The sequence below is a fragment of the Aspergillus brunneoviolaceus genome (genome assembly GCF_003184695.1).
Source record: "Aspergillus brunneoviolaceus CBS 621.78 unplaced genomic scaffold BO95scaffold_19, whole genome shotgun sequence".
Taxonomy (NCBI): Eukaryota; Fungi; Ascomycota; class Eurotiomycetes; order Eurotiales; family Aspergillaceae; genus Aspergillus; species Aspergillus brunneoviolaceus.
In genome coordinates, this window is record NW_020290749.1 from 69,080 (window position 1) to 95,420 (window position 26,341).

The window sequence follows — 26,341 nt, forward strand, 5'->3', positions numbered from 1 at the left end:
AAACAGTCACACTGTCTAATCGGTGCGACCACAGCGAACAACCTCCTACCAGCTTCGAGATAACACCTTGTTCAAGCAGCCACCAGTTGAAGATAATACGACACGATATCCACGACCTGCTCTTCGAACGAGCGGAACTTGTTCCCCAACACCGTCTCCGACGTGCTCGTGTCCAAAGGAATGGGAATCGACTGAATCTGCCCGTTGTTCGGCAGCAGGCCCGACTCGACCTCGTCTCTGAACCTGCGCGCGGTGATCTCAAGGCTGTTCTGCCAATCGGTTCCCTCCACACCTCCCGAGGAGAGGATGTAGCCCTGATTTCCCGGGACGGTGGGATCGAGGCAGCGGACGTGCGCGTCGGCGATATCATCCACATGGACCGCAGAATTGGGGGTGCATCTGTCCTTGGCCCCGTAGGCCACCGGCCCCAGCACCTCCTGGTTGGATCCGCGCATCAGATCGGCCGGTGTGCGGGCAAGTTCATCCCGTCCGATCACGAACCCGGGGAACAGATGGATCACGTCGAAAGACGGTCGGGTCGTCGCCAACCACTGCTCTGCCTCGTTCAATGCGGCCACTTTACTTGCCGCATAGGCTTCGAAGGCGGAGCTGTACTCGTACTCCGCGGGGTGAGTTGGCACGCGACTGTTGGCGTCGAACACCCTCCCGACGCCGCCACCAGAGACCACGAACGACCACGGCACGATCGCCGCGCCGGACGAGGTGATCACAACTCGTCGGACGGTGCGGGCCTTGTGTGCGGCCGTCAGCAGCCCCAGGGTGCCGCGGACCGCCGGGTCGATGAAGTGCTCGACCAGGCGGGCACTACTGGCAGTGTCTTGATCGAGGTTATTCAGCTGGGTTTGTTGCGGTATCGGCGAGGCCACGTGGATGGCATACTGCGCGCCTCGGATCGCCTGGTCGTAGGCCCCCTCAGCGGTCAGATCCGGCACCTGCACGAATGACAGCCGGTCGTCGCCGGGCTGAACAGCCTGGATGGAGGGCGTGGCCAGGATCTGCCGGGCCTTGTCGGGGCTCCGCACCGCAGCCCGCACGCGGTAGCCAGCCTCGAGCGCCCGCACAAGCACGCGAAACCCGACGTGGCCGCTGCCTCCGGTGATGAAAACGAGTTCTCCGGCCATTATAGGTCTAATATGATGTGCATTGAGTCTGGTGTCATGTTCCCGGCATTTCAGATGTGTCTCTCCTGGCGTGCATTGCGGGGATTTATAGATAGGTGCGAACCGGTCTCCGTCATTGAATCTGTCGTCCGTAGTCAATATTTTTCTGTACCATAGATACTGAATCTCGAATACGATCACCCCCAGATTGGGTTGATACTTTTGATTTGCGGCCAGATTATCTGAACCAGGGGTGCGGGCGTTCGTAATTGGGGTTGATCTTGCGGAACGAGATTGGGACAGGCCGGAGATGGGAATTAATACGAGGCGCGGGATTCGACCACGAAACACAGGCAGCTTTTATTCAAGTAAGGCAGTTTTCTTTGTCTTCTCATCCTCTCCGAGAGTGCGTCCGGCAGCACGGCTTGAATCCTAATTTGTCGACGTCCCCGTCACCACTCCCGGCGGGTAGAAACTGGAGACATCTCACCGTCGATTGCACATCAGTGCTATATCCCAATAAACTCGGTACCTCTCAATGTTCTACCACTACCACCGCGACACAAGAGACCGACTGAGGCTTTGACTGGGAGTGTCTTCAACTCTCCGATCAGCGGCGGCGTCGAACTATAAATCCTCCAGATTCTGTCTGGCGGCCATTTCCTACATGCTCGGCATTCTATATATAATCACTGGGTTGTCAAATGATTCATGGGACATTGGGAGTTCCTTAGGCAGATTTCAATTGTGTTACCAAAAGGGCAGATATATATACAATTTGAATTCTGATGAAAATATGAAAACCAACCCTTCATGGCATCTATCTTGAATGAACACGCACGCCCGAGACAGACCAAGTATCATAAACTTTCCCAACTTCACATCTCCTCAATCCGATTATACCGTTGTAGTTCAAGTACTACTCCGTAAATGCTTAGCTACCTAGCTTTAGGTTAATGTCGCATATTCTAGAAAAGAATCTCCTGGTTACATTGACAACAGCGTAGAATCGCTTCCAAGAGAGACAATGCTCCAAAAAATAATTGTGGCCTGAACAATGCATGAGTCGGGTAGTACAGTTTCAATTTATGTAGGAAATGTAAAACAAAAGAGATTCGAGAACGTGACTAAGTACTTTACAGGGACGATTCACTCCACCCGCACCTCCACCTCCATCACCTTCTGGATCTGCAGCTGACATCCTCCCTCCTCGCAGCCGGGGATTTCCCCCTGCTGCTCCCCAATCCGGCCCTTAGGCGGGGAGGACGCCATCACTGCTGCCGCGTGAGGAGCAGCGGGTCCGTCACCATGTCGCCCCCCGCTTGCTCTTCTCTCGTTACTCTCCAGCGAACTACTGTCCCCGCTACTGTGCTCGATCGTCGTCGTCACCATCACCGCGTTATCCCACGGCCTCCCCTGATAGTCCTGAGGGTGGTGGTTACGATGGCCCAGCTCCAGGAACTCCCCGGCCTGGTCGTCCGTCTCGGAGGGCAGCATGCGGCTCTGGTTGCGCTGCGTGCGGCGGACCCCGCTCATCAGCCCGTACGAGCGGGAATGGTTGTTCAGCGTCTGGCTGCCCGAGACGCCCGCGGTGCGCTTGCGGCGGCGGGTCCGGTAGCTGGAGGAGAGGGTGGAGGCGAAGGCGTGGAAGTAGGGGCCGTAGGTTGGGATGCAGGCGATGATTACCTGGTCGTTCCGTTAGTCACTAGTACCATTTCTGGGGGATGAAACGTAGGGGGGTGTAGGTTCCGGTAGGTACTAGGCAGGGCATGGTAGGAACCGGGTTCGGGCGAGCATACTCCCAGACTGATCTCCACGTCTGACCACAGGACAATCGGCTGGCTGTCCGTGTAGGTCTTGAGGTTCTTGATGGTGAAGATGCGGATGATTTGGATGATGGTGATGAAGAAGCCGAGGGCGAAGATACCGATTAGGGCTACCTGGTGTTTTGATCGGAGAGTCAGCGTCATGCGACCGACAGGGTTGCTTGTGGGACGGGGAACTCATGAACCTTCTGTGTATGGCGGAGTTGTAAGGTCCAGAGGACAGGGAGGGGGAGAGCGATGATCACGATATCGAAGCCGAGGCTTGTTCCTGTAGGATAGGGAGCTGGTTATGGACTATGTTCTGGGGAGGGGGAGCGGGAAGTTCTGTACCGGCCAAGGCTGTTGTTTCTGTCAGTTTCCTAATCCTCATTGTGTTAAAGTTATGGGTCTTGCCTACCGTAGTATGAAGCTACCGTGTCAATGCATGTTCCAGGAATACTCGAGTCCCATTGCTTTGCGACCTAATCCCTTGTCAGAGGAGGACTACCAGACGGATAGGAAGGTTTTTGGTGTGGCACTGACCGGCTGACAGGCCAGAGTCAAGAGGAGTGTAAAAGCCAGCTGGTTGCATGCCACCGCGCCGGTGACGGCGATGATGACCCATCGGTATGCGGCCACAAACCCTCCAATCCGGAGGTAGGAGGTCAAGAGCGAGACTTTGAAGAAGAGGAGCGCAAGGATGTATAATGGACCGCCAGCGTATTGGATCTGAGTCAGTCAGTCTGTCACTGTCACGAATTGCCACCTGGTCACGGCAGGAAGAAAGTACAAACCTTACTGAACATCACAACATTGGCATCCGGAAAAGATGCCGCGTCCAGTCCAAGACCATACCGTGTCTCTAAGCAGTGAACTTGACTGTCAGTCCTCATCAAGCAAGGTTTACATCCGGGTGAAGAAGAAAAACGTACGAGCCACCGCAACCCCGGCATAGCCTAACCCCAACAACGCACTACAAATCGCCGCATAGTCATCGAGCCAGAGGTCGCGTTTGGTGTGCAACCGGATGTGAAGCCGTAGCAGCACGGCCAGCAGGGCACTGATGCTGAAGGTCAAGCAGATCGCGATGACCCGGGCAACGTGGCTGTGGGGATCCGGGTGGGCGAGGTTATGGACCCAGGGCATGGCATTCCTGTTAATGGGGCAGACAGGGATGGTGAAGAACTCAACGACCAGGATCTTGTAGATAATGCGATGCACATCGATCTCACCAGAGAAACATCATGCAAGGTGGGAAGACCCGAAGCCGGGGGAACAATCACCTTAATTTTTTTTTCCTTCTCTTTTTTTCCTTGTGTTCATGTTGCTTGAAGATTTCTCGGTTTCTTCAGCCTAGCAATCGGCACAATCGGACTCCCCCCTCCCTGTCTAGGGAATCAATTAATATGCACGAAGTCAAATCCAAGACATCGGCTGCATTGGCAGCGCACTATTTCCGAGGCGATTTACGCCATCGTGCATTCGAGTGAGACTAAGGCAGTACTAACGCCGCGACTAACGTGCGCCGTTGTGGGGCACCAGCACGGGGGAACCGGACCGCGCATCGCTGCAGCGGGGGCACTGTCCAGTCGGTCAATAAACGTGGAGACTAACAGCTTAAGCGAGATGGTTCGAGATTGAATGTAGATTAAATGTTTGGCTTTAACAAGGATAGTTGGGATAGTCTAGGCAACCAGCCGAGTTTTCCGACGATGAACAAAAATTGACAAGAAGGCAATGGCCTGATAGCAATCATACTCCTAGCCCTAGCTCAAGCATACCCAATCTGCTGCATGAGTTACTATCGGAGTAGATGTAGGAACAGGTAAGGGGGTGTCCCACTTGGTGTCATGTTCGACAGCCAAGCCTCGGGAATATCGGCATATAAATTGGCCTTGTCCTCCCCCCCTGTCGCTCACTGGAAGATCGTCTCCAAACAGAGCCAGGTCATCTACCAATCGTCATGCCCTCCGCCACTTTCTGGACCAGCTTGCTGGCCCTCACGGCCGCCGCTACGGCGAGCCCCCGCAGTCCCAGGAGCACCAGCAATTCCACCAGCTGCCGCTGCTTCCCTGGCGATGCTTGCTGGCCTTCCACCAGTGAATGGGCCAAGTTGAACCAGACGGTGGACGGCCGTCTGATCAAGACCGTCCCCCTGGGCAAGCCCTGCCACGCGCCCAACTACGATGCCGCCGTGTGCGACGTGCTCAAGGAGGAATGGACGGAGCCTGAGCTCCAGTAAGTTCACTGCCACTTTGAGTTCGCCCCCTTACGTTCCTCATCGGCTCCCCCTTACTGATCCGTGCGACGCGACCCACAGTTACCAATCCAGCAGCTCGATCATGGCCCCATGGTTCACCAACGGCACCTGCGACCCGTTCCACCCGGTCTCCAAGCCGTGCACGATGGGCAACTACATCGACTACGCGGTGAACGTCTCGACGCCGGCCCATATCTCGGCCACGTTGAAGTTCGCCCACGAGCACAACATCCGCCTGGTGATCCGCAACACGGGCCACGACTACAACGGCAAGTCCACCGGTGCCGGCGGGCTGGGCGTGTGGACGCACAACCTGAAGTCGCGGACGCTGGTGGACTACAACTCGACCCACTACACCGGACCGGCTGTGCGGCTGGGGTCGGGTGTCCAGGGCTTCGAGGCGTACGAGTTTGCCGATGAGCACGGCTACCAGGTCGTGGGCGGCGAGTGCTCGTCCGTGGGCATCGCGGGCGGCTACTCACAGGGTGGCGGCCACTCGGCGCTGTCCTCCAAGTACGGCATGGCGGCGGACCAGGTGCTGGCCTGGGAGGTGGTCACGGGCGCCGGGGAGTTCGTGACGGCCACGCGCGACAACGAGTACGAGGACCTGTACTGGGCGCTGAGCGGCGGCGGCGGTGGCACGTACGGCGTAGTGGTGGCCATGACCTCCAAGCTGCACGCCTCGACCCCAACCTCGGGCCTGAACCTGACCTTCACCAACGAGGGGATCTCCCAGGACACCTTCTTCGAGGCGGTGACCCTCTACCACACGCTGCTGCCCAGCATCGTCGACGCCGGCGTCATGAGCATCTGGTACTTCACCAACACGACCTTCTACATCTCCCCGCTGACGGGACCGGGCGTCCCCGTCGCCACGCTCCGGGCACTGGTCGAACCCTTCGAAGCCGGCCTCACCAACCTGGGAATCCAGTACACCCTGACCGCGAAGGAGTTCGACACCTACCTGGAGCAGTTCAACACGATGGAAGCGGAGATCGCGGTGGGCAAGGCGCAGTACGGCGGGTGGCTGATCCCGCGCGACGTGGTCGTGCACAACACAACCGCACTGACCGAGGCTTACCGCGCCATCGTCGAGGACGGGGCGACCTTCATCGGGGTCGGGCTGAACGTCAACCGCAGCGTGGCCGGCGACGTTGACAACGCGGTCCTGCCCGCCTGGCGCGAGGCCCTGATCGACACCACCCTGACCACCCCCTGGGAGTGGGACGCGCGCGCCGCCATGATCGAGGAGCAGGACAAGATGACCAAGGACTACATCCCGCGCCTGCAGGCCCTGGCCCCCAACTCCGGCGCCTACATGAACGAGGGTAACTTCCAGCAGCCTGACTGGCAAAAGGCCTTCTACGGCGTCAACTATGACCGTCTGCTGCAGGTCAAGGACAAGTACGACCCCTACGGCTTGTTCTACGCGCGCACCGCCGTCGGTGCGGACGCCTGGACTGAGTCCGCGGATGGGCGGTTGTGTCGGGCTTAGTGGATTGCATGTACTGTACGTAGGGCTCGAACGTGAGATCTCGGGTCAGGTGTATTTCTAGATAAATTTATAGAATCAAGACCTTTTTTTTTGTTGAACCGCGGGGGAGAATCAACGACGTACTACACGTTAATTGTGATCCTTACACCGATGGAGTTGCAAGCCACAAAGCATGATTCAGCGAGAGGGAGGTGGTCCGTTTCATGACTACTAACTGTAGACAGCCGTGGCTTCAACCTGAACGGAACCATTACAGGTATCTATCGAGTCATTTCGGAATAAACAACACTATCATTACAATCGTACGAGAGCGGATACATGGCATTTTGACTCAGACAATATGCTACATAGTCCGAGATTCAATAACAATTAGCACATACGACCACAGGGTGTGGAAAATAGGGCTTCCCGTCCGCTCAGCCGTACTCAAGCCACACGCCGGGAGGTTAGTAGTTGGGTGGGTGACCACCAGCGAATCCCTTCTGTTGTATGTTTTTGTCTCTAACTTCACTTTTACTGCTGTATAATGGCTAAATGTGGTTAAGGTAGTAGTTGGTTGTAGGTGCGCTGGTCCAGATTGTAAAATATACTTTTATACTATTAGTATCTCCAATAAACCAGTAGAATTACTCTTAATTTCTATATAATCTTTACCACCTATGATAATAGTCATATTTGTATTCTTGGAGCTGCTGTACGTCTTATTACTGTAATAGCTGTTTCCTCTGCTATCTATTTATTTAGTTTCTAATAACTTAATCTATTTTATAGATAATCATTTAGAAAGATAGTCCCCAGCACCGATAATACTATAGTATAATTATATAACTACTCCAGATTGCAGCAGTATCTAGTATGATATTTATCAGCTAAACATTAGTTATCTTTTTCATCTTCCAGCACTGCTCAGCTTATAGCTTCCAAGATAGATATCAGCTATAATAAAGTCCGCATAAAACAGCACTCTTTCTGATTCAACAGCCAGTGAACAAACCTCTCATGTTGTACCTCTATCTTTAGTGTTTAACATTCAACTTAACGTCTAGACCTGGCTCTAAAGACATTCTTTGTGTCCTAAAAACTTCTCATCGACCTACACAAGTATTTTTGGGCGCACTTTCGGTAGTCTGATAACGGTATAATTAAAGTGATGTACCTCGCAGGTCAGAGATCAGTGGATAGAATACTATGGGGACAAACCGCTTGTTCGAATACCATTAGATTTCGTCCCAACATTACAGTTGAAGTCAAATACGATTATCTCTGGATACGTGAATACATGCCTTTATGTCGCATGTACCGAAAAAACGCCGAACAGTTTTCTGGCTCAGCTGCCAGGGATGATGGGGAGGGGGGGGGGCTCGTGGGGACTGGGCGTTGGAGCTTGCTGTAACGTCAAATGTGATGGCAGTCCGATGATTGACGTCCATAGTGGCTCCAGCTCAACTGGCGAGTGTCCATGGCCAGGAATGTCCTGCGACTAGAGGGCGTTTGAGCAGACCGTGAGTATGGGCACACATGCTTGAGCTGAAACGGAACAGTGGGGCGTGCCCATTCCATGCGGTCCTGTTCGCAAGATACGGAGCCGCGAGCAGCCGCTATGTAGACACAAGCTCCGAATTTTAGTTGTTGCTAGCTTGCTTAAGCTCTTCATGCTATTTATGCTCCATTTCATAAATAGTACATAAAACGTATCTTTTGTCCCTACTCAGGCTCTTTTCCGTTCATAGTCTTCTCAGTTCTCTGTACTCGTGTTGGATAATAAGCACCCTATCAAAGTAAGTACAAGTACTGATGTAATCCGAGCTTCTATCTGGTCTTTAGTCTGCGGGGTTGGTTGGATCCACCGCCTAACAGGCCGTGTTCAATTTGAGTACTTGTTTTGAACTACTAGTATAAGATGGCAATTCAAATAAAAGAGAGCAGGAAGGGATATGATTCGTCACTGAAACTATCAAGGCTGATTTGTACGTTTTAATAGTAGTGTGGCATGTTCATTGGCTCCAACCACACATTCAATAGCTCCTCAATCGTAACGTCCTGAAGATCCACCCACGGAAAACCAGGATCAGGCTGAGGCTCTTCATAGATATTTTCTAAGATTCCAGTGGTGAAGACTCCCGGTGCACCATTATTCTCTCCAGCACTATCAGACTGCGCAAGACGATATTTCTCTGCAAACCATTCAGAAAGGAACCGCAGCCAATCTTGGTAGAAGAACATCTCATGTTGATCCCGCTTCCCACCTTTACACTCCTGCTCAAGCGTATTCATGCGCTTGACAGATTTCTGGATTTCATGCCGCATATCCAATGTCTCTCGCAACCCTCGGACTTGATCGTGATCTCGAACGGATGGCTCCAACGATGCGAGAACAAGTTTGCATGAAGCTGCAATGCTGAACCCGGTCATTATCCATTGGGTGTAGCTAAATCTCTTTTCAATACCGGGTGGTAGACTGAAGTAAAAGGTCATAAATTGTTTTGCAGCCGCTAGTCCGTGGCAAAGGGCATCGATTCGCAGGAGGGCCATGGATTGGTCGAATGACGCGGCGGAAGATGGGTATACATCGAAAAAGATAGTTTGATACAAATGAATTTCGAAGGTGTGGGACGGAATGCCTGGAAATACTAATCAAGTGTTAGAATTTAGATCTGCTGTACAGATAAGGCTTGGTCAACTCACCATCATGGTCAACAGGGACAGGAAGCCGGGCTTTGAAATCTTCAAAATCGCTTTGAAGAGAGCCAATCACAACCTCTATATCCGCAGGAGCCTGATTCTCACCGAATCCCCGTGCAACTAAGGAATCAATTCGTACAAGCATGTGTTGTACTTGAACCTGGCCTAACAGGTATCGATCGGTTGAAAATTCGCATTCCTGCGACAACTTCGCAGCGCATGATTCTATGAAGGGTGACCAAAGCATTGTTCCTGTCCGCTGCAGTACTAAGGAGTGACTAGTCATGTGAAAAGAAAGTAAGCAAGACAAAGTCTTTTCAGGTCTAGACCGGGCTGTCCAGGTGGTAAATCGAACTTACCACGCGTCAAGGAGAAAGTATCCAACCAAAGCTCGCATTTCCTCGTTTCGCAGGGAAATCGATTCTGTCGGAGGATCCGTGTCCAACATGACGTCAATTCTATGTCTTACTCCTCGCAGCTTGGCTGGGTAATCCAGTCTGCAATCGTTGATTATACTTTGTGCGAGGTGCATATATCCAGAAAACCGCATTAAATGGAGTTTTTTCTTCGTTCTATCTTCCGTGTTAGCTTTCGTGGGCTAATGAAGAGAGACATTGTCTAGAATATACCCAGCTATAGTAACCAGCAATCCCTGCAGGATATCGAAGGGTTGTTGGCGATCGCCTTGCAAGACTTGTCCCCCAAGGTAAGACGTCGAAACCTCCTCGAGGGCCAGGTGCAGCGGGACATTTCGAAATGAGGAGACCAAAAGAATAGAGAGTAAGAGGAAGGGTTTCTCCGATCTGAAATCCTCGACCGCGGCGTTTCTCGGCAGCTGCACAAATGGGAAATACGTTATGGCATCACGAAAGCTCTCTATCAACCGATTTGCCTCTTCGTGAGTGATCAGCCCGTTCCCGATCACATCGCACGGATTTCGAGGAGTCGGAGCACAACTTTCGCTTTTCGGTGACAGTGGCAGTGGCAGTGGTGCCTGTTGCGGGCTTGAGCGAGGCTGATTGATCTGGCCTAATATTTGATTCACCTTGTCCTCGAGTGCACCTATTCGCCTAGATTAGATGCGGTCAGTTTGGCAGATCGTATCGATACGAGGCGTGGGCAGATATACGTCTCCCTCCTCTTAGGAGTACGAGCTTTTGTTGGGCGGAAATAACAATCTTTGTTCAGACGAAGACACCTTCAAAGCGTGTTAGGTTTACGTTGCTAAGACGAAGAGAAGAGAAGTAGAAGTAGAAGCGTGATGTTACACACCGATCGCAGCTTAGGGTAGAGGTGCGCGAGCACCTAATTTTAGCACGCACACAGTTCTCGCAGGTCCTGACTCGGCCTAGACTGGTCAGCGCGGACATAGTAGGCAGCATTTGAAGAAATAAAGCTAAAATGGAGGCCGGACAGGAACAGGAGGGCTTAAGAGTCCGCGGACCGGCCCCCAGCAATTCCCCTCCTAGTCCGCGGACTCGGAGTTGGCCTGGACTCCGTGTCTTGGCACGGCCCATTGTCAGCCCTGGAAAGTATACTCGCGCCAATGATAGTCCTACGTAGGATCGGGGCTAGCATAGCCTCGTGGCTGATTTTCAGGCCTCCTTGTTTTCGTCAGGTTGTATAAAGAGTGTGTGAATTCGATGCTATGAGAAGGGGAATATCAACCTCGACCCATCTAGACTCGTATTCTACCTCTTCTCCTCCTCACTATCTCCCAAGAGACCAAGCAGAAAAAAGAGACAAAAGGAGTAGAAGTACCAACACTGAAAATGTCGGAAATGAAAATGGACGACTGCACCCTGGCAACTTGCCCAATTGACTTGGCCTATATCAATTACCAGCCTAACATCCCGGCAAATGTCCTCTTCCTCGTCATCTTCGGCCTTCTCCTCGCCGCACAAATTGCCCTAGGAACATGGTTCCGAACATGGACATACATGGGGGCAATGACCGCGGGGCTCATTCTTGAAATCCTGGGATACATCGGGCGAGTCATGATGCACAGCAACCCATTCGACTTTAACGCATTCCTCCTGTACGTGACCTTTGAGACATACCTCTGAATAAAGCAAGCTAATCAGCAACTTGACTTTTAGATACCTCATTTGTCTCACGATTGCCCCGGCCTTCTTCACCGCCGCCATTTACATCTGCCTGGGAAGAATTGTCATCGTCTACGGGGAGGGGATCTCCAGGATTCGCCCGCGTACATACACCATCCTCTTCGTCACTTGCGATATCATCGCTCTAGTCCTACAAGCAGCCGGCGGCGCCATTACCTCCATCGCCGACTCAGACCAAAAAAGCCTCAGCGATACCGGTGTCAATATCATGATTACAGGATTGGCTTTCCAGGTCGCCTCGTTGATGCTGTTCATCGTGCTCGCTTCGGAATTCGCCCTGCGAGTGCGCCGCAGCTCAGAAGACATGAAGAATGCGTCTACGTCATCTGTTCGCAATGGTTTGAAATGGCAGATGTTCCTTCTGGGCAAGTGTCACTAAACAGTCCGCATTGATCAGCGTATGCTAACCCAAGCAAAGGTCTTGCCATTGCCGTTTCAACGATCTTCACTCGCTCGATCTTCCGTGTTGCGGAGCTGAAAGGTGGATTTAGCAGTGATTTGGCTAATGATGAAATTGCCCTGATGATCCTTGAGAGCACTATGATTGCCATTGCGTGCATTTGTATGACCGCCGCTCACCCAGCAGTTGCCATGGGCCGGCGATGGGGGGAATTCTCGGCGAAAGCGCGTCGTGGAGTCGTTTCGTCTAAGGTGTCACAGGCGTCAACAGAAATTGAGATGACGAATGCTTAAAAATACAATAGCAAAACCCCCGATGACTCGGAGTGGTCGGTTTCAAGAGATTGGGTATTAGACATTTCAGCGTTTGTGTCTTAGTAACATCAGCGAGTTACATCTGGAGGTTAGATTTTATTTGAGCGATTTGAATCATAGCATTCTCACATTCCATATTCCAATCCTGAGGTGTCCGCGGGGGAAAAAAAACGAATACTAGCTTTCCCTGACTCTCGAATTCGAGTGCCTAGGCATACATCTGCGCTGCAATCATTGCTGTACTCGTGCGACTTTGTTCCTAGGGACATTTTGCGTCGATCTCTTTTCTGTCGCAATGACTTGGTCACGCTGAAAACTTTCGACTGGACGCTGGACTTTCTGGTCATTATGACCGAGTGGGATGGAAAATGATAGACAAACGGTACGCCGGTGTCAAGGCACGGTATGTCTACTGTCTTCCCAGAGAGGCAAAACGCGCTTTTAAAACTGTTGCTTCAACCAAAGAGGCCACGGTTCTCGGGACCACCATGGTTTTAATCTCAGGTATGGGCTGTGCTTCCTGTTCTTGCTCTGGTGTCATGCTAGAAGCATTAGCTTTCAAGTTGTTTCTCTGGAGAGAATAGTAGTTGAAGGTGAGCCGAGGTGAGAATGAGATTGCCCAAACTGAACTGCTTCAAGGATCTCACTTCCGGTCGCCCGACCGTAGAGCGGCCTCTCCCGCTACTCACCCGCACGGCACCCGCACGGCACCCACCCACCTTCTGGCCGCGTTCAAGCCACACGCCGGGAGGTTAGTAGTTGGGTGGGTGCTCACCAGCGAATCCCTTCTGTTGTATGTCTTTTTTTTTCTTCCCACTCTTTGCTGCACTCGACCTCTCTCGGTGTTCAACATGCATACATGCATGCAGGGTTGTGAATTGAAAGGCCACTTTGTTCGAAGGCGACTCAAATTGCTTGCAAGGGTCGGCACTTCTCAACCCGCCATGCAACGGGCCCTGGAATTATCGATCACCAGTTTCTGTAGTCCATCCTGGTCCTTAGGGGAAAAAATAGAATCGTAGGTATCTCAAATTGCTCAATAGATATCATGATGGTAGGGAACGACGAAAGACGGACAGCTGTACTGTCTGTAGAAAATCAATGAGAAAAAGAAAAAGAAAAAGAAAAAGAAAAAGAAAAAACAAGCTTCTGAGTTGTATGTACAGATTGAAAAGTCCGACCGGAAGAAAGTGAGTTTTGCTGTAATAGAAGATGGTAACTGCCCCTGAACGCCAGTGTATATGATAAAGATGCATGAAATAAAAAACCTCCCGAAGCGCAACCACCGCTTAGAGACCCGATTGAGAATAATTGTAGTCCACTCTTTCTAGTGGGATACAAGAATATAATGCGAACACTGACTTGGTTCCGAATACAATAAACGCCCCGTCATGACGTCTCAATGTGACATCACACAATCAACCTATGCCCGACATAATCTCACAGAGCCATGCCTTGCAAGCTAAGAAGAAAGAAAAGGAACGAAAGAATCATCAACACTTTATACATCATTTTCAACCCGGGTGCGGTCTGTCGTTTAGTAGTATCGTAAAATCATAGGCCGTGCACAGGCACAGACAGTCCCCTCGCATCAGGTCGTGAACATCAGCCTCAAGCGACTGGACCGCTTCGTCTTCTCCTTGGACTTTTTGGCCTCCGGTTTAGACGAGGTGTGATGCGACGAAGGCGTTTTAGAGCCGACATACGACTCCGGGGGCCCGTGATCGGCGCGCGATCTGCCGCTACTGCCGCCGTGGTGGTGCGACCGCGACCGCCGCGACCGCCGCGAGGAGGCCATCGAGCGCTCCTCGTCGTCATCGAACTTGAAGCGCGGGTCACGCGTCATCCGCGCCGTCGTGACATCAATGCCCGACATCATGGCGGCGGTCGGGGTGATGAACTCGCCATCCACCGACGTGCCGGCGCTCTCGGCCTCGGCGTCGGCCACCCCGCGGCGCCACATCTCGACGCTGCTCAGGCAGTCCGTGTTGAGCTCCATCATGTCCTCCATGCTGGGGTCGTCCATTGCCCCGTCTCGGGGGGATTGCTGTGGGTATGGTGGTTGCTGTGGGGCTGCTTCGATCACCGGGGTTTTCGATGCTGATTGGATTTGCTTGATGATCTTGTAGCCGCCGAACATGACGATCGTCACTCCCAGCCCCACCCCGGCCGCGATGAGGAACTGCGGGCTCGCGAGGAGCGCGAACACGCCGGGTGCGGCGGCTTTGAGCGCCCCAAGCGCCGAGGGGGCCAGCTTGGTGACCAGATTGCTGATCTCAGCCAGCGTGAGCGCGACAGCCGCCATGGAGTCCGGGTTCTTCTGCAGGTGGGCGATGGTCGCAGTGGCCGTGTGCTGCATGCAGTCGGCTTCCTCGAGGAGCCACTGCGCGCGGGTGACGAGACCGTTCAATTCGGGGTCCTCGATGCGTTGGAGTTGGCCATGTTGGTGTGGGACCAGCTCGCCCTGGCGGGGCTGCTGCTGCTGCTGTTCCAGTGCGGAAGGGTGAAACTCGCCGTAGGCCAGATCCATATCCACATGGGAGGGGTGGTCGGACCGGGAGCGGACCGGAACCGGCCGTTCCATCTCCCGCACGCCCACATCGTGGTGTGTGTGTCGTCGCACCATTTCTCGGGGCTGGTTGTAGTAGTCGTCGGCTTCGTAGTCTTCCTCGTACAGGGACCCCCCGCGAGGGTGATGGCTGCGACTTCGCTGATGGCTGCGACTGCGGCCCGAGTAGTGTCGCGAATGACTCCGTCGCGATGATGCAACGGACGGCGCCGCGTCGTACTGATAATGTTGGTCACCCCCGTCAATGTGGTAGTTCTGTAACGCCTTCAGGGCTTCCCTCTCCGCGATCTTGGCGTTCCGCTCGGACTGCACTTGGGCTTTGCGTTCCCGATAGGCATTCTTGGCTTGGCTGAATACCCCGAAGAGGTGTTTACTCTGTGACCCCGCAGGGAAAGAGGTCAGTCCCTTATCGCGACTGATTGTGGAGAAGCAAGCGCAGACGTACCGTGCTAACCACCTTCCCGGACTTATCAATCACCGCGATGGTCTCGCCCAACGGCGCCATGGTTGGGAGGGTGCTTCAACTCCGGGACTTTTATGTCAAGTCGAATGGGTTTCCAGTACGACTGGATTAAGTCGATGAAGAAGCAACTTCCAGTTCGACATTCAATTCTGGTCCAAATCTTCAACTTTTAAGGATGGGGGGAAATTCCGGCAAAAAGGGGCGGGGGAATGGACGTCAGACGAGCGGTGTAGCGCAAGACTAGTTGATAGTGTCTTGATAGTTGGGATCCTCAGTGGGGTTGGGATTTCTTTGGCCCCGATCTTGGCTTGGATTGTGGGTATCACTGAGGGCACTGAGTTGGGTTAACCGTTAGGGTGAGGTGGAGTGGTGTCGGTTTGGTTATATGATAGCCGGAATAGTTGCTAGGTAGTAGTGAATGGCGAGGTATACCTCCGATGGCAAAATATCAACAAAGACAGCTGAAATGATACAGCACAGCTGGTGAGGGGATGGGACGATGATCACGAGCGAACGGCAAAGCCCTCGCAAACCCGATAAGCGGCGGCAAGCGGCGGGATCGAAATGCAGTCTAAGGCGCTAGGAGGTAGTACGGAGCAAACGGGAAATCCACGCCACCCAAAGGAGTTATTTCGCGACCGATAGGGACCGATAGGCAGAGCAAAGCAGAGATACTCAAGGCAACCATATAGGAGAATTGAACAGGATTACAGAAAAGTGAATCCGAGGGGGCTGGGACGGAATTTAAAATCATAGGACGCAATGACCCCAGGCGGCGCCTAGGGGATGGGCATAAAGCAACGAACGGGAGCAGCGATCACCGCATCCCTCCACCCGGCGGTTGGGTGTCGATGAAGCCAAGAGCAAGGCAGCAGGCGGGCTGCAAAATAGGCTTGAGTGGCTGCATGGATCGCTGGGGAGGGGAGTGTTGTCAGTGTTGTCACTGCCTAAGGTTGACTGACGTGTGTGTGGATGGAGAAAATCAGGGCCATGTCATCCGGAGTGTCAGTGCTGTGGCTCCATCCGAGGTTAATTGTACCGGTACCTGACGTGGAGAGGAGTTTGCTGTCTGGTCGAAGTACCACGTTGTACTAGACTATTCAAAGTGTGCTGACGTCTGGACATGGTGGATGGATTGTGGCCGATGGGTGAGATCAATGGATTCAATAAGTGTATCCTGAATATCCTGAACAACCTGCTTCTCTACTCAACTCAACTCCACTGTTACTGCTTTCTCGATGCTGAGAAATTCCCTGTTCCATGATGGAAAAGCTGGGAAGTGATGCGACCGGACTAGGGAGGGCTAAGAGCGCTAGACAGGGACTAGAAGGAAGAATTTCGTCCCGAGTCGCCTTGCGAACCCCTCTTCTAGCTTCCTGCCTGAGGGCCAAGTCAGAATGGCGGTGATGCACTGGCCGCCCATTGGTCCGCTCACCCACCGCCACAGTGGCTGAGATCAACCCGTGGCGGTGTCAGCTTCTGCACGGTTGGCCTGTCGGCACCGCCGCACCTGCGCTTCTATACAGTGGTAGATCCTAGCAGGCTACTATAGCAATTGCCTACCGAGGTGCGAGGACGTGGAGTGTAATTTTAATCAACGCTGGGAAGTGACTGAGCGCAGAAGGATATATGTCTGTACTGTCGCTAACTTGGCATAGACCAAAAGCAAAAGTTAGAGGAGGGCACCGTCGCCGGGTTGCGCACGAATGAAAAGGAACGAATCGCGCGGAAGAATTTCCTGCCCCACCGGAAACTGGAAGGCATTTCACCGCCTCCCTAAGATAGATTTACTGCCGTGCTGCCTGAGGCCTATAATGTCGATGAGGCTGGCGGCGCAGTCCCGACCACCGGGGGTCTTCACACCAAGCCTCTCTTCACTGTCCCTGCACTCGGTGCTCTTAATCTACCCCTACATAATTGTGGTGATGAGATGGTGGTATTATCACGAATGGCTGCCCCAAACCCGAAGTTGTTGTAGAATCCGTGTCGTCATGGGTCTCTATCCCAAAAAGATACTATATTGATCAAGCACACTACGAACTGACAGGTCAACAGCAAAAAACAAGCCAAAAGACAATTTCCAAACATATACGGAACGAGTAAGTAACTAAGCGCACACAAGTATATCAACATGATGCTGAAATGAGTATTGATATCCTCCTAGCTGTAGCAGAAAGATAGTACAGTACAACAGCCAGAGCGCACCGCGGGAGCTGGCGACACTCGCCCGGGGACATACAGTACAGCCCCGGCGTCGCAAGAATCAGAAGGAAGACAGACACTTTGAAACTGGTTTTTTACTTACCGCCTTCCCATGCCAGACTTACTGCCACCCACTTTCTTGGGGGCCTTGGGCAGCAATGATCACTCGCATGTAGGTAGTACTCAGCAATAATGTCAACAAGCCTGGAGAAGTTCCCACCACTGTACGATCACCTGGAATTGTTCGTCATCTACGGAGTACTTAGTAGCTCGTGGGTTTGTAACGAAACCCCCCCCTCACTTTTTAATTTCCATGTGATGCTCCCGCCCCTCCCAGGGAGGTGATCGTGGGTGATCAGCCCGCCCACTCAGATCCCCGACCAGCGAAGGGAACCGATGTCCGACCGGAAATATTGCGATCAGATAAGAAAGGTGTCAGAAGGAGCGCTTCAACACTATATTTACAACTCGAATACAAGACACCATCCTCAACCCAATTCAGGACCACACGACTGATCACACAGTAAACAAAGTCATACCATTAAATATATCAACACTGCACAATTTTAAAGCACATATTAACCACATATAGTGAAAATCCACGTCCTCTAATCCCGATACTCATCCCCCTGCCCAGCCTGCCCACTCCCGTCCGCCTGGGCCTCGGGCTTCTTCACAAACTTGAGGTCCGACAACCCGTAGAGCGCGATCGACCCCATGCCCAGGAAAGCGCTCAACACCGTGAACACCATGGAGACGATACCACGCGTGGTGAAGCCGTCCGGAATCCAACCCGGCTGCTTGTTCTGGCCCTTGAGATCGAGGTAATCCTCCGTGTTGGCGGCCGCGTTGCCCACATAGGGAACCCCCGAGGCGTTGCAGGCGGCGTAATGGTCCTCGGGGATGGTCAGCCTCTCCTGGAGGAGGAGGGGCGCCTCGACGAAGGTCATGGCCAGGCCCTGCATCAGATGCCAGTCGATGTGGCAGTGGAAGAACCAGACGCCGGGGTTGTCGGCGCGGAAGCGCAGCACGACGTAGCCCTCGGGCGGGACGACGACGACGTCGCGGCGGGGCGGGTAAGCCGGGTAGGCGGAGTGGTTGCTGGCGTCGAACGGCTGCGGGATGCCGGCGTCGGCGAACTCGAAGAAGTCCGGGCCGTAGGACGGGTACCGGTCGATGACCTGGAAGTTGTGGCCGTGCAGGTGGAAGGGGTGCGAGCCCGTGTCGTTGTTGTTCAGGATGATCTCGACGATGTCGTTGTGGTCCAGCACGTAGGTGTGCGTGTAGTCGCCGTAGACGGTGGGGTCGGTGGCCAGCTCGCCCGCGGACATGACGGTGTACAGCGTCGGGACTTTGGGGGCGGTGTAGCTGATCTCGTTGAGGAAGGCGTAGCCCTCGCCGTTGTTGAGGTTGTCCATGACCACCGCCACGTTGATCGAGACGGTCGGGTTCTCCAGCAGCGCCATGTGGTCGTAGGGCACGAGCGTCGCGTCGTCAAAGGGGTTGAGGTCCGACGACTCGGCGACTGTGATGTTGGCTTGCGGGTGTGTGGCGGAGGAGTCGTATTCGAGCCAATTGGTGCTGTTGAGCTGCAGGTCCGGCGTGATGGTGTCCAGCAGCGTGGAATCCACCACCGTGACGATGGCGTAGTTCTTGGTGGCCGTGTCCTTGGTGGTGAGCAGCACGCTGTATCGCTGTCCCACGCCCAGGTAGAGCATGTCCGCTTCCGTGGGCTCGGTGTAGACACCATCGATCTCCACAATCTTGAAGGTATGGTCCTCAATGTAGAAATACTGGGCGGTGAAGGCTGCAAGATTGACCAGTCGGAGCAGATATGTTGTGTTGGGCTTCACGGACAGGCTCAGATCCTGGGTATCGTTGAAGAGCCAGGAGTTCGGGATGGGCTCGGCGCCGGTCGGGTTGTACAGCGACATGAACTTGGGCTTGATGTCCTCGGCCAGCTCATGGTACCAGTCGCTCAAGGTCACCGTGAACTCCTCGTCGTACTCATCGGCGAAGTAGGAGTTGTTATCGTGGATGATCAACGCCTGGCGATACCCATCGGGGTAGCAGTAATCGGTGTGGCAGTGGTACCAGTATGTCCCGTTCTGGTTGACGGTGAAGTTGTAGGTGATGCTGGACCCGGGGGCGACAGGACACTGGGTGACCATCGAGGGCCCGTCCATATCATTGGTGCCGTTCTGGTACATTCCATGGAAGTGAATGCTGGTGCTCTTGTCACCGAGTCCGTTGTACATATTCACGACGAGTTGATCGCCCTTATCGACCTCGATGACAGGCAGGGGCCACTGCCCGTTGATACCCACCACCTTTCGATCAGCCAGTCCATCGGGATTGGCTGTCACCCAGGTGACGTTGAAGTCGTAGACAACTTCTTTGGCCAGCAGAGGCTTGCTGAACACCAGCACCAGCAAATAGCAAAGATAGGGTAACATCTCTACTAGAGGGAAGGGGAAGACCGCGGGAAAAGAAGGCAGGGAGGATGACAGACTCCTGGGAGAAGAGAGCAACACGATCTATGGTGGTTCCGGTGTACTTGCTTTATACGGGGGCGCACGCCGCGGGAATTTTCTTGCTCGCTTGGCGCATCAACTAGTGGTAACAAGGATGGAGGAAGGTGGGTGGATGGTAAGTTTGTTTTCGATACGAACTGGCCCCCATCCCGACCATATCAGATGGTGGTGGGTCTTGGAATGATTGGCCAAGGGATGATAAGATTGGGTTCGGTGCTTGACGGGTCTTGGGCAGTGGATCCCCCCGAGCCGGAACAGGGTCAACCTTGCGAGGCAAAAGCGTCGAATGATCAGATAAGATGTCTCTCCGAAATACGGTTGAGGAACTAGGGTGGGAAAAATTGGGAAAAATTGGGCCGACTCTCGCCAGAAATTGCCGCTGCGAGCAAGCAAGGGAGGGGCAACCGACAGAGGGTGTGCATTCCACGAAGCCGTTATATAGTCCCCGTCGGAGACCTGCATTTACAACTGTGTTTCTCAGGGTTTCCAAACCTAGACTCAAGTTCTTCCCGTGCGAACTTTCTTCGCCCGCAGTCGCCCACCATGGTCAATGTCTTTGCTGTCCAGGTCTTCTTCATCGTTTTCCGCGAGTGTCTCGAAGCGGTAATTATTGTTTCGGTGCTCCTCGCCTTCCTCAAGCAGAGTCTGGGCCAGCCACACCAGGACCAGGGGATCTACAAACGGCTGGTGCGGCAAGTATGGGCGGGCTCGATAACCGGCATAGTCTGCTGCTTGATTATCGGTGGCGCGTTCATCGGTGTCTTCTACGGGTTGGGCCACGATATCTGGTCCAACGCCGAAGATCTCTGGGAAGGTATTTTCTACCTGATCGCAACCGTCATTGTAACCGTCATGGGTCTGGCTCTGCTACGCATCAACAAGACCAAAGAGCAGTGGCGCATTAAGATCGCCAAGGCGCTCGTTGAGAAGAGCAAGCACCATCGAAAGTCCAAGTGGCTCGGGGACTGGGCCCGCCGCTACGCCATGTTCCTCCTTCCGTTCATCACTACTATGCGTGAGGGTGTCGAAGCTGTTGTTTTCGTCGGTGGTGTCTCGCTCGGCTACCCGGCTACTGCCTTCCCTTTGCCCGTCATCACCGGCATGCTGGCCGGATTGACCTGTGGTTACCTCATCTACCGCGGTGGTAATGTGATGTCCATCCAGCTCTTCCTTATTGCCTCGACCTGTGTGCTGTATCTGATTGCAGCGGGAATGTTCTCCAAGTCGATCTGGGATTTGCAGTACTACGAGTACCAGAAGGGGGTGGGATCCGACGTCGCCGAAGAGGGCAGCGGAGCGGGCTCGTACAACATCCTCCAGACGGTCTGGCACGTCAACTGCTGCAACGCGGAGACCGACAACGGATGGGACGTCTTCAACGCAATTCTCGGATGGGAGAACACCGGCACGTACGGTTCCATCATCTCCTACAACGTCTACTGGATCTTCATCATGCTGTGCGTGGCCTACATGCTGTGGGAGGAGCGCTCGGGAAAGCGGTCCCTGCGCGAGCGCATCCTGATCGGGTTGGCCAAGGTGCCGGGTCTCAAGTGGTACGCCAAGCCCAAGCTTGCGGCCCTGCAGGAGAACGGAGAGGATATTGTGCGCCAGGTGCACAGTGGGCTGTTCAATGAGGAGGCTGTGGTGGAGCAGCAGATGGTGGAGATGAAGTGAGCAGGGGCAGGGGTGTGCGGCAAGAGTAGGGTCGGGGAGAGGAATAAAAAAAGTGAAGATCAACTTCGATGGCGCACCAGACATCATGTCCGTTGTTCTGGTTGATCGACTGGTTCCGTGTTTTGTTGTTTCCTGCTGTCAGAAAATTCATCTATGTCAAATTTCGCTCGGCTACCTGCTTGTCATCAAATAATCTTAATTGAATGAGTCATACTTTGCGAGAACAGACCTGATTCGACTTGACGCCCGAGCTATGTGCACGAGATGGCCACCCATAGGCTTCTTGTTCTTGTTTGGAGATAGCAGTCTGCACAACCTGCAGTAGTAGTGGGTCGCCAAGATGAGCTTCAATGCGGATGTGGGGATTCTTGGCAGCTTTTTTTTTTTTTTTTTTCTGTTCTCGCAAGCTCCTACCCTTTCCGCTCGGACGGGACTCGATCCTCCACTTCATCATCGGCAGTTCTTCCGAGCTCGACACTTTGCCTTGTATCAAGCGTCCTTGGGCATGCATTTGTCGGCGGTTCATTCCTGAACAGGCCTAAAAGCCAAGACCTCAAGCATCTACGGCGAAATGTGCTTCTTGGACCCCCCGTCCAGGCCAAGGAAATCCGCGACCTGCACCCGAAGACTAATCTCCGTCTCGGTTGTATATGAGTGAACAGGAACCGTACTGGCCTGCGCAGAGTTTTCTTCTGTGTTTGCTGGTAGTTCGACCAGAAGGCCAAGACTTACCGGGCCATACTTGCCTACGCACGTTTATCCACTATACAGGTTATCGTTGGCCTCGCTTCCTTGCCGAGTAAGTTCACTTGACTGGCATTCATCTTGTCGCCCGACCCGATGCAGTAATAGCCGAAGACGAGATTCTTCTGGCCATCGGGCAATTTCCGCAGTATTAGTTTCTCGACGCATCGAAAGGATGCCGTCCGTTCTAGGAGCCTTTTTCTCTTGGATTCCCACTGGTTATGTCTAGATGGGATCGTACGTCGGAAGTTCGGGCATCGGAAGTTCGGCCGTCCGAAAGTGGCAAGCTGTCGTGCTTCTGCTTGATACAGCATCGATTATCAATCTTATAAATCGTGGCAATCTAATCTGACCATCTGATTTGGGCATGTTAGGTCGTTACGGCAGTGTCCGCGTGTGACTGTCTGAGTCTTCCTGCCCACCGACCATCGCAGGCCAAACCGACGGCGGGGCCCGGATGCCATGTCGCCTTCTTCGAAGTGGGTCTGCACGAAACAGCATGCTTGGGCGCATGCCATGCTTGCTCGGCGGTGATAGCGTGATATAGTCGACTTGCAGTCAAATCAAGCTTACCCTGTAATTGCGATTCTCTTGTGTTGTTGTTGCTGTTGTTGTTGTACAGCATGTAAATGCCAAGGTGAGCCTCGCGTGCAGTGGTGTGGGGGGATTCGCAAACTCCTACCGTTTCGGCCTCGGATCGGGCCTGGGGTCCCACTTTCATGGCCGGGAATTGTTCCGAGCACCGAGTTGAGTTGAGGAGGGATGGTATTGAGAAAGACCCCGCAGTGCTATAGCTTCAGTCCAGCAGGTTGGCATACACTTTCTAAGTAATGAGAACTGAGTCAGTGGTAATGTGCCGTCCTACCCACTGACTGGTCAACAACTCGCATCTTGCCAAGAGTCATGCTCTCGTACTATGGCATCTTACCAGGTACATGCACACAAAAAGCAGTTACGTGCTCGGGGCAGTCGGTGGCCTCAAGAGGGAATCAGTTAAGTGGCTTAGTGACCCTTAGTGGACATTGTTTTGGCAATGTACACCATATCAGTTAAGTTGCATCAGGCGGGTCAGCCAGGCTGATTCTTGAAGATGACCCAAGCAGCAAACCGCGGCAACCCTTTTAGATAAGACAGCCAAGAGACAAAGATGCAGTGGATGCAGGATCAAAAACAAAAACATACAACAGTATAAATAAGATAGCGGTCACCAAGCGCCCACGGCTGCCATGTAACCTGTCCCGATTTACTTGTGGTGGACGAAATTTGAACTACGACCAATTTGAGAGCCGGGTAAGATCTGGGAAATGAAGTTCCAGAGAGTGGATAGTCGACTGTTCTCAGGATATTCGTCAATTGAAACAAAAGCTCTGTTCCGCAACATAAATACTTCTGGAGAGAGTTCAAGTAGGGCTTTAGAGCGCTTTCTAGATAAATACAGAAGAAGATAGCAAAGGCAAGAAGCATAGTACAGAATTTACTCGCCAAGCATAAAAAGGAAAAAGGCCGGCTCTTCTACAGCTAGATATTGGACCCGCTGTAGCAGAGGTCCCCTAATCACATCATTGAAGAGGTTGGCCTAGTGTTTATTCTAGAATAGAAAATACAGAACCAAGCTTACAACATCAGATAAATCAAAACCACAAGGAATACACCAAGAAAGCGGCAAAGCTGGCTCAAAAGCAATGATAATCAATGCAGACTGTCAACTGCTTTTACTTGCAAGTAGCTGGGCAAAGCTGCATCAATGCGTGCAATGCTTCTGCAAGGTCTGAAGTACCGCGCACCCTCACCTTTACTTCATTCTTCCAGCTGGGCCGACAGGCCACCCGAGCCATCCACTGAGACCACTTTTCAATGGTATCGATTGCCCTCTGCGCAGAAATCTTGAACCATTCCACGTGTTCTTTTTGACAAGCGCTGCAGTCCACTCGAACACTTCCTTTCCGCAGATCTGCATGGCAGATGCTCTCAATGAGCCGGGGATCAAGAATTGGCACGCCGGTGGCAGCCGGATCAGGGTAAAGACTTTTGATCTTCCGGTTGCATTCGAATTCCCACTCTGCATGCCTGACGGAGACCTCGCGGGTGGTGTAGCCAATTTTGATGAATGCTTCATTTGCATCCACGGTATAAGCGTAGACATAACCTGGCTTGTAATTCCGCGGAATTAAACAGTCGCTGATCGTTTGGAGATAATTACTGTCCGGCTTGCAGCCTTGGCTACCCGAATTGAGATCTGCAACAAGGTGGAGAGGAGAGGTATCGTGACCTGGGGCTGTTTCAGCGTCAGAGATAGTTCTCTATGATTTATGGGGTAATATAAGCCTGAACGTGGGGGGGAGCGGGGGGCATACGGACCTTGCCATGGCTCTTCTGTTTCGTGCTGGTTCTCAGAAATACCTTTGGTTATTTCTGTCAATAACTGCGAGCCTCGCGCGATTGTAACAGCTGCAGTCAGCTTAGCCACTTGCTCTTGGAGCTGTTCGTCTCTATGCTGGGAACAAAGAGTGTTCTGGCCGAGTCTTTTCAGCCATACTTTCAACCTTCCGTCGTGAAGGTAGACCTCGGGCTCCAAGATTCTGTCTGTGATCAACTGTATTGCCAGAACCTGTCTTCCCCCAATACTTTCTTGACATGGCCTTGTGTCATCTTTCGTCCCATTGCACTTGGTACCGTACTTTTGCAATGCCTTTCTGAGCAGGGCTGTGGTGTCACCGGGACGAAGAAAATACTCAGTCAGCCAGGCCTCTACCCGAGTATTGACCGACCTTTCGCTCCTGTGCATGGAACAATGAAGCAACAACGCAAGCTTCTTCAATGATTCTACCATTTTTGAATGGGAACAGGACGGGGGCAGGCTCCGCAAGGATATGACCCCCTCATTAACCACAGATCTGGCCACAGGTCGGCGCGATCTTTTACATGGCGTATTGTTTGTTGTCCAGCCCCCGCAGGTACTCTCTCTGAGCATCGAGTTGATAAACTCCTCCATGCTCGTGGGGGTTGGCCATGGGGGTAGTTCAGCTGACTCTGGTATTGGATCCTCTTCCTTTTGAGAAGAGTTCAGGGTGCCTGTTCTGGCCTGGTCGTCATTCTCGCCGGGAGGGGTTGCGGCCCTGTTGAGCTTTTCTTCTCGGTTCAAGACGGCTGCCTTGCCAGGCGCAATGGGTGTGGGAGGAGGGCTGGGATAAATCGTAGTAATACGGGTGGGAGTTGATGGCCGCATAGTCCTTTCGGACTCTGGATTCTTGGGAGAACCCATATCGTGGTGACCTTTGCAGAAGCCAGAACAAAGAGGTCTTTGCTGGAACTGCTTTGCAGACGTAAAGACAGGGAAAATTACGTCTATTTAAGGACGAGGGAAGGGGGCTATGCACCTCAGGTTTCCTTCCGTGCTTTCAAATTTGCTTCGAAGGACGTGCAAATGAGGCTGTCAAACCGACAAGGCTGAGCCTAGCCCGGACCTGAGGACACCAGCCATAGCGTCCCCAACAAGCCACGGCGCGTATTGCATGTGTCTAGAGTGGATTGATATCCAATTATCCATGACTGTTTTTGAAAATATAAAATTAAAGCAAAAACATACAACAGAAGGGATTCGCTGGTGGTCACCCACCCAACTACTAACCTCCCGGCGTGTGGCTTAAGTACGGCTGAGCGGACGGGAAGCCCTGTTTTCCACACCCTGTGGTCGTATGTGCTAGTCAACTGACTTACGCAAGACTATTCATCCAATTGATTATGTACGGCCTATCTCAATGAGGACACTCGAAAAGATGGACCGTGGATGCGCAGGGTCCATTTGTCATTTGAAATGCGACACCCCCTTGATAAACCACTAAGCTCCCACATGAGTATACAAAGCCCAAGCCAATGGATTCTGCCAGTACTGGCTTCTAATCCGCAGTGTCGCATCGCGAACCGCCTCCGCCACCGCGCGGTTTGGATCAGT

At 53.0% G+C, this 26,341-nt stretch overlaps 12 protein-coding genes across 12 annotated transcripts, besides 2 other annotated features; 3 read left to right on the forward strand and 9 right to left on the reverse strand.

Moving 5' to 3' along the window:
* Positions 1-71: 71 nt before the first annotated feature.
* BO95DRAFT_451596 (NAD(P)-binding protein) lies at positions 72-1,142 on the reverse strand (the record flags this gene model as incomplete). Its single annotated transcript, XM_025588090.1, has 1 exon — positions 72-1,142. The coding sequence occupies one exon, from the start codon at positions 1,140-1,142 to the stop codon at positions 72-74; it is 1,071 nt and encodes a 356-aa protein (XP_025444197.1).
* A 1,128-nt stretch (positions 1,143-2,270) lies between these two features.
* On the reverse strand, positions 2,271-4,072 carry BO95DRAFT_491747 (uncharacterized protein; the record flags this gene model as incomplete). The annotated part of the gene is made up of 8 exons (XM_025590661.1): positions 2,271-2,315; positions 2,397-2,807; positions 2,921-3,061; positions 3,133-3,230; positions 3,345-3,408; positions 3,470-3,655; positions 3,721-3,788; positions 3,859-4,072. The coding sequence occupies 8 exons, from the start codon at positions 4,070-4,072 to the stop codon at positions 2,271-2,273; spliced, it is 1,227 nt and encodes a 408-aa protein (XP_025444198.1).
* Positions 4,073-4,889: 817 nt separating this feature from the next.
* On the forward strand, positions 4,890-6,681 carry BO95DRAFT_491752 (FAD-dependent oxidoreductase; the record flags this gene model as incomplete). The annotated part of the gene is made up of 2 exons (XM_025590662.1): positions 4,890-5,164; positions 5,247-6,681. 2 exons carry the CDS (start codon positions 4,890-4,892, stop codon positions 6,679-6,681), a joined length of 1,710 nt encoding a protein of 569 aa, XP_025444199.1.
* Positions 6,682-6,884: 203 nt separating this feature from the next.
* Positions 6,885-7,208: a sequence feature (Protein overlapping with rRNA (BO95DRAFT_358441, RAH47679.1) was converted to a misc_feature.).
* Positions 7,209-8,599: 1,391 nt separating this feature from the next.
* BO95DRAFT_385198 (uncharacterized protein) lies at positions 8,600-9,814 on the reverse strand. The gene is made up of 2 exons (XM_025583470.1): positions 9,367-9,814; positions 8,600-9,311 (listed from the first exon to the last, which is right to left on the reverse strand). The coding sequence occupies exons 1-2, from the start codon at positions 9,647-9,649 to the stop codon at positions 8,656-8,658; spliced, it is 939 nt and encodes a 312-aa protein (XP_025444201.1). The 5' UTR covers positions 9,650-9,814; the 3' UTR covers positions 8,600-8,655.
* Positions 9,815-9,961: 147 nt separating this feature from the next.
* BO95DRAFT_358332 (uncharacterized protein) lies at positions 9,962-10,733 on the reverse strand (the record flags this gene model as incomplete). The annotated part of the gene is made up of 3 exons (XM_025582397.1): positions 9,962-10,433; positions 10,493-10,561; positions 10,636-10,733. The coding sequence occupies 3 exons, from the start codon at positions 10,731-10,733 to the stop codon at positions 9,962-9,964; spliced, it is 639 nt and encodes a 212-aa protein (XP_025444202.1).
* Positions 10,734-11,018: 285 nt separating this feature from the next.
* On the forward strand, positions 11,019-12,363 carry BO95DRAFT_472174 (RTA1 domain-containing protein). Its single transcript, XM_025589636.1, has 3 exons — positions 11,019-11,401; positions 11,463-11,854; positions 11,887-12,363. Exons 1-3 carry the CDS (start codon positions 11,136-11,138, stop codon positions 12,180-12,182), a joined length of 954 nt encoding a protein of 317 aa, XP_025444203.1. The 5' UTR covers positions 11,019-11,135; the 3' UTR covers positions 12,183-12,363.
* On the reverse strand, positions 12,099-12,681 carry BO95DRAFT_73269 (uncharacterized protein). The gene has a single exon (XM_025592183.1). It carries the CDS (start codon positions 12,548-12,550, stop codon positions 12,329-12,331), a length of 222 nt encoding a protein of 73 aa, XP_025444204.1. The 5' UTR covers positions 12,551-12,681; the 3' UTR covers positions 12,099-12,328.
* Positions 12,682-13,794: 1,113 nt separating this feature from the next.
* On the reverse strand, positions 13,795-16,360 carry BO95DRAFT_461754 (uncharacterized protein; the record flags this gene model as incomplete). The annotated part of the gene is made up of 3 exons (XM_025588848.1): positions 13,795-15,147; positions 15,218-15,290; positions 16,281-16,360. The coding sequence occupies 3 exons, from the start codon at positions 16,358-16,360 to the stop codon at positions 13,795-13,797; spliced, it is 1,506 nt and encodes a 501-aa protein (XP_025444205.1).
* A 1,685-nt stretch (positions 16,361-18,045) lies between these two features.
* BO95DRAFT_409616 (uncharacterized protein) lies at positions 18,046-19,893 on the reverse strand (the record flags this gene model as incomplete). Its single annotated transcript, XM_025584144.1, has 1 exon — positions 18,046-19,893. The coding sequence occupies one exon, from the start codon at positions 19,891-19,893 to the stop codon at positions 18,046-18,048; it is 1,848 nt and encodes a 615-aa protein (XP_025444206.1).
* A 621-nt stretch (positions 19,894-20,514) lies between these two features.
* BO95DRAFT_491765 (FTR1 family protein) lies at positions 20,515-21,645 on the forward strand (the record flags this gene model as incomplete). Its single annotated transcript, XM_025590663.1, has 1 exon — positions 20,515-21,645. One exon carries the CDS (start codon positions 20,515-20,517, stop codon positions 21,643-21,645), a length of 1,131 nt encoding a protein of 376 aa, XP_025444207.1.
* A 561-nt stretch (positions 21,646-22,206) lies between these two features.
* BO95DRAFT_461757 (uncharacterized protein) lies at positions 22,207-23,110 on the reverse strand (the record flags this gene model as incomplete). The annotated part of the gene is made up of 3 exons (XM_025588849.1): positions 22,207-22,337; positions 22,400-22,687; positions 22,816-23,110. 3 exons carry the CDS (start codon positions 23,108-23,110, stop codon positions 22,207-22,209), a joined length of 714 nt encoding a protein of 237 aa, XP_025444208.1.
* Positions 23,111-23,968: 858 nt separating this feature from the next.
* Positions 23,969-25,695, reverse strand: BO95DRAFT_480671 (GIY-YIG nuclease family protein). Its single transcript, XM_025590147.1, has 2 exons — positions 24,748-25,695; positions 23,969-24,664 (listed from the first exon to the last, which is right to left on the reverse strand). The coding sequence occupies exons 1-2, from the start codon at positions 25,649-25,651 to the stop codon at positions 24,102-24,104; spliced, it is 1,467 nt and encodes a 488-aa protein (XP_025444209.1). The 5' UTR covers positions 25,652-25,695; the 3' UTR covers positions 23,969-24,101.
* A 147-nt stretch (positions 25,696-25,842) lies between these two features.
* Positions 25,843-26,076: a sequence feature (Protein overlapping with rRNA (BO95DRAFT_358433, RAH47689.1) was converted to a misc_feature.).
* Between the last annotated feature and the right edge of the window lie 265 nt (positions 26,077-26,341).

Bases quoted from the DNA above. Each gene is read 5' to 3' on its own strand.
- BO95DRAFT_480671 (XM_025590147.1), bottom strand. From the start codon at position 25,651: ATGGGTTCTCCCAAGAATCCAGAGTCCGAAAGGACTATGCGGCCATCA. The intron at 24,665-24,747 runs GTCCGTATGCCC...ACGCTGAAACAG, and splicing joins AACAGAAGAGCCATGGCAAG to CCCCAGGTCACGATACCTCT.
- BO95DRAFT_73269 (XM_025592183.1), bottom strand. From the start codon at position 12,550: ATGACCAGAAAGTCCAGCGTCCAGTCGAAAGTTTTCAGCGTGACCAAG.
- BO95DRAFT_472174 (XM_025589636.1), top strand. From the start codon at position 11,136: ATGTCGGAAATGAAAATGGACGACTGCACCCTGGCAACTTGCCCAATT. The intron at 11,402-11,462 runs GTACGTGACCTT...CTTGACTTTTAG, and splicing joins GACTTTAACGCATTCCTCCT to ATACCTCATTTGTCTCACGA. The intron at 11,855-11,886 runs GCAAGTGTCACT...CGCATTGATCAG, and splicing joins ATGGCAGATGTTCCTTCTGG to CGTATGCTAACCCAAGCAAA.
- BO95DRAFT_385198 (XM_025583470.1), bottom strand. From the start codon at position 9,649: ATGACTAGTCACTCCTTAGTACTGCAGCGGACAGGAACAATGCTTTGG. The intron at 9,312-9,366 runs GTGAGTTGACCA...ACACTTGATTAG, and splicing joins TGTCCCTGTTGACCATGATG to TATTTCCAGGCATTCCGTCC.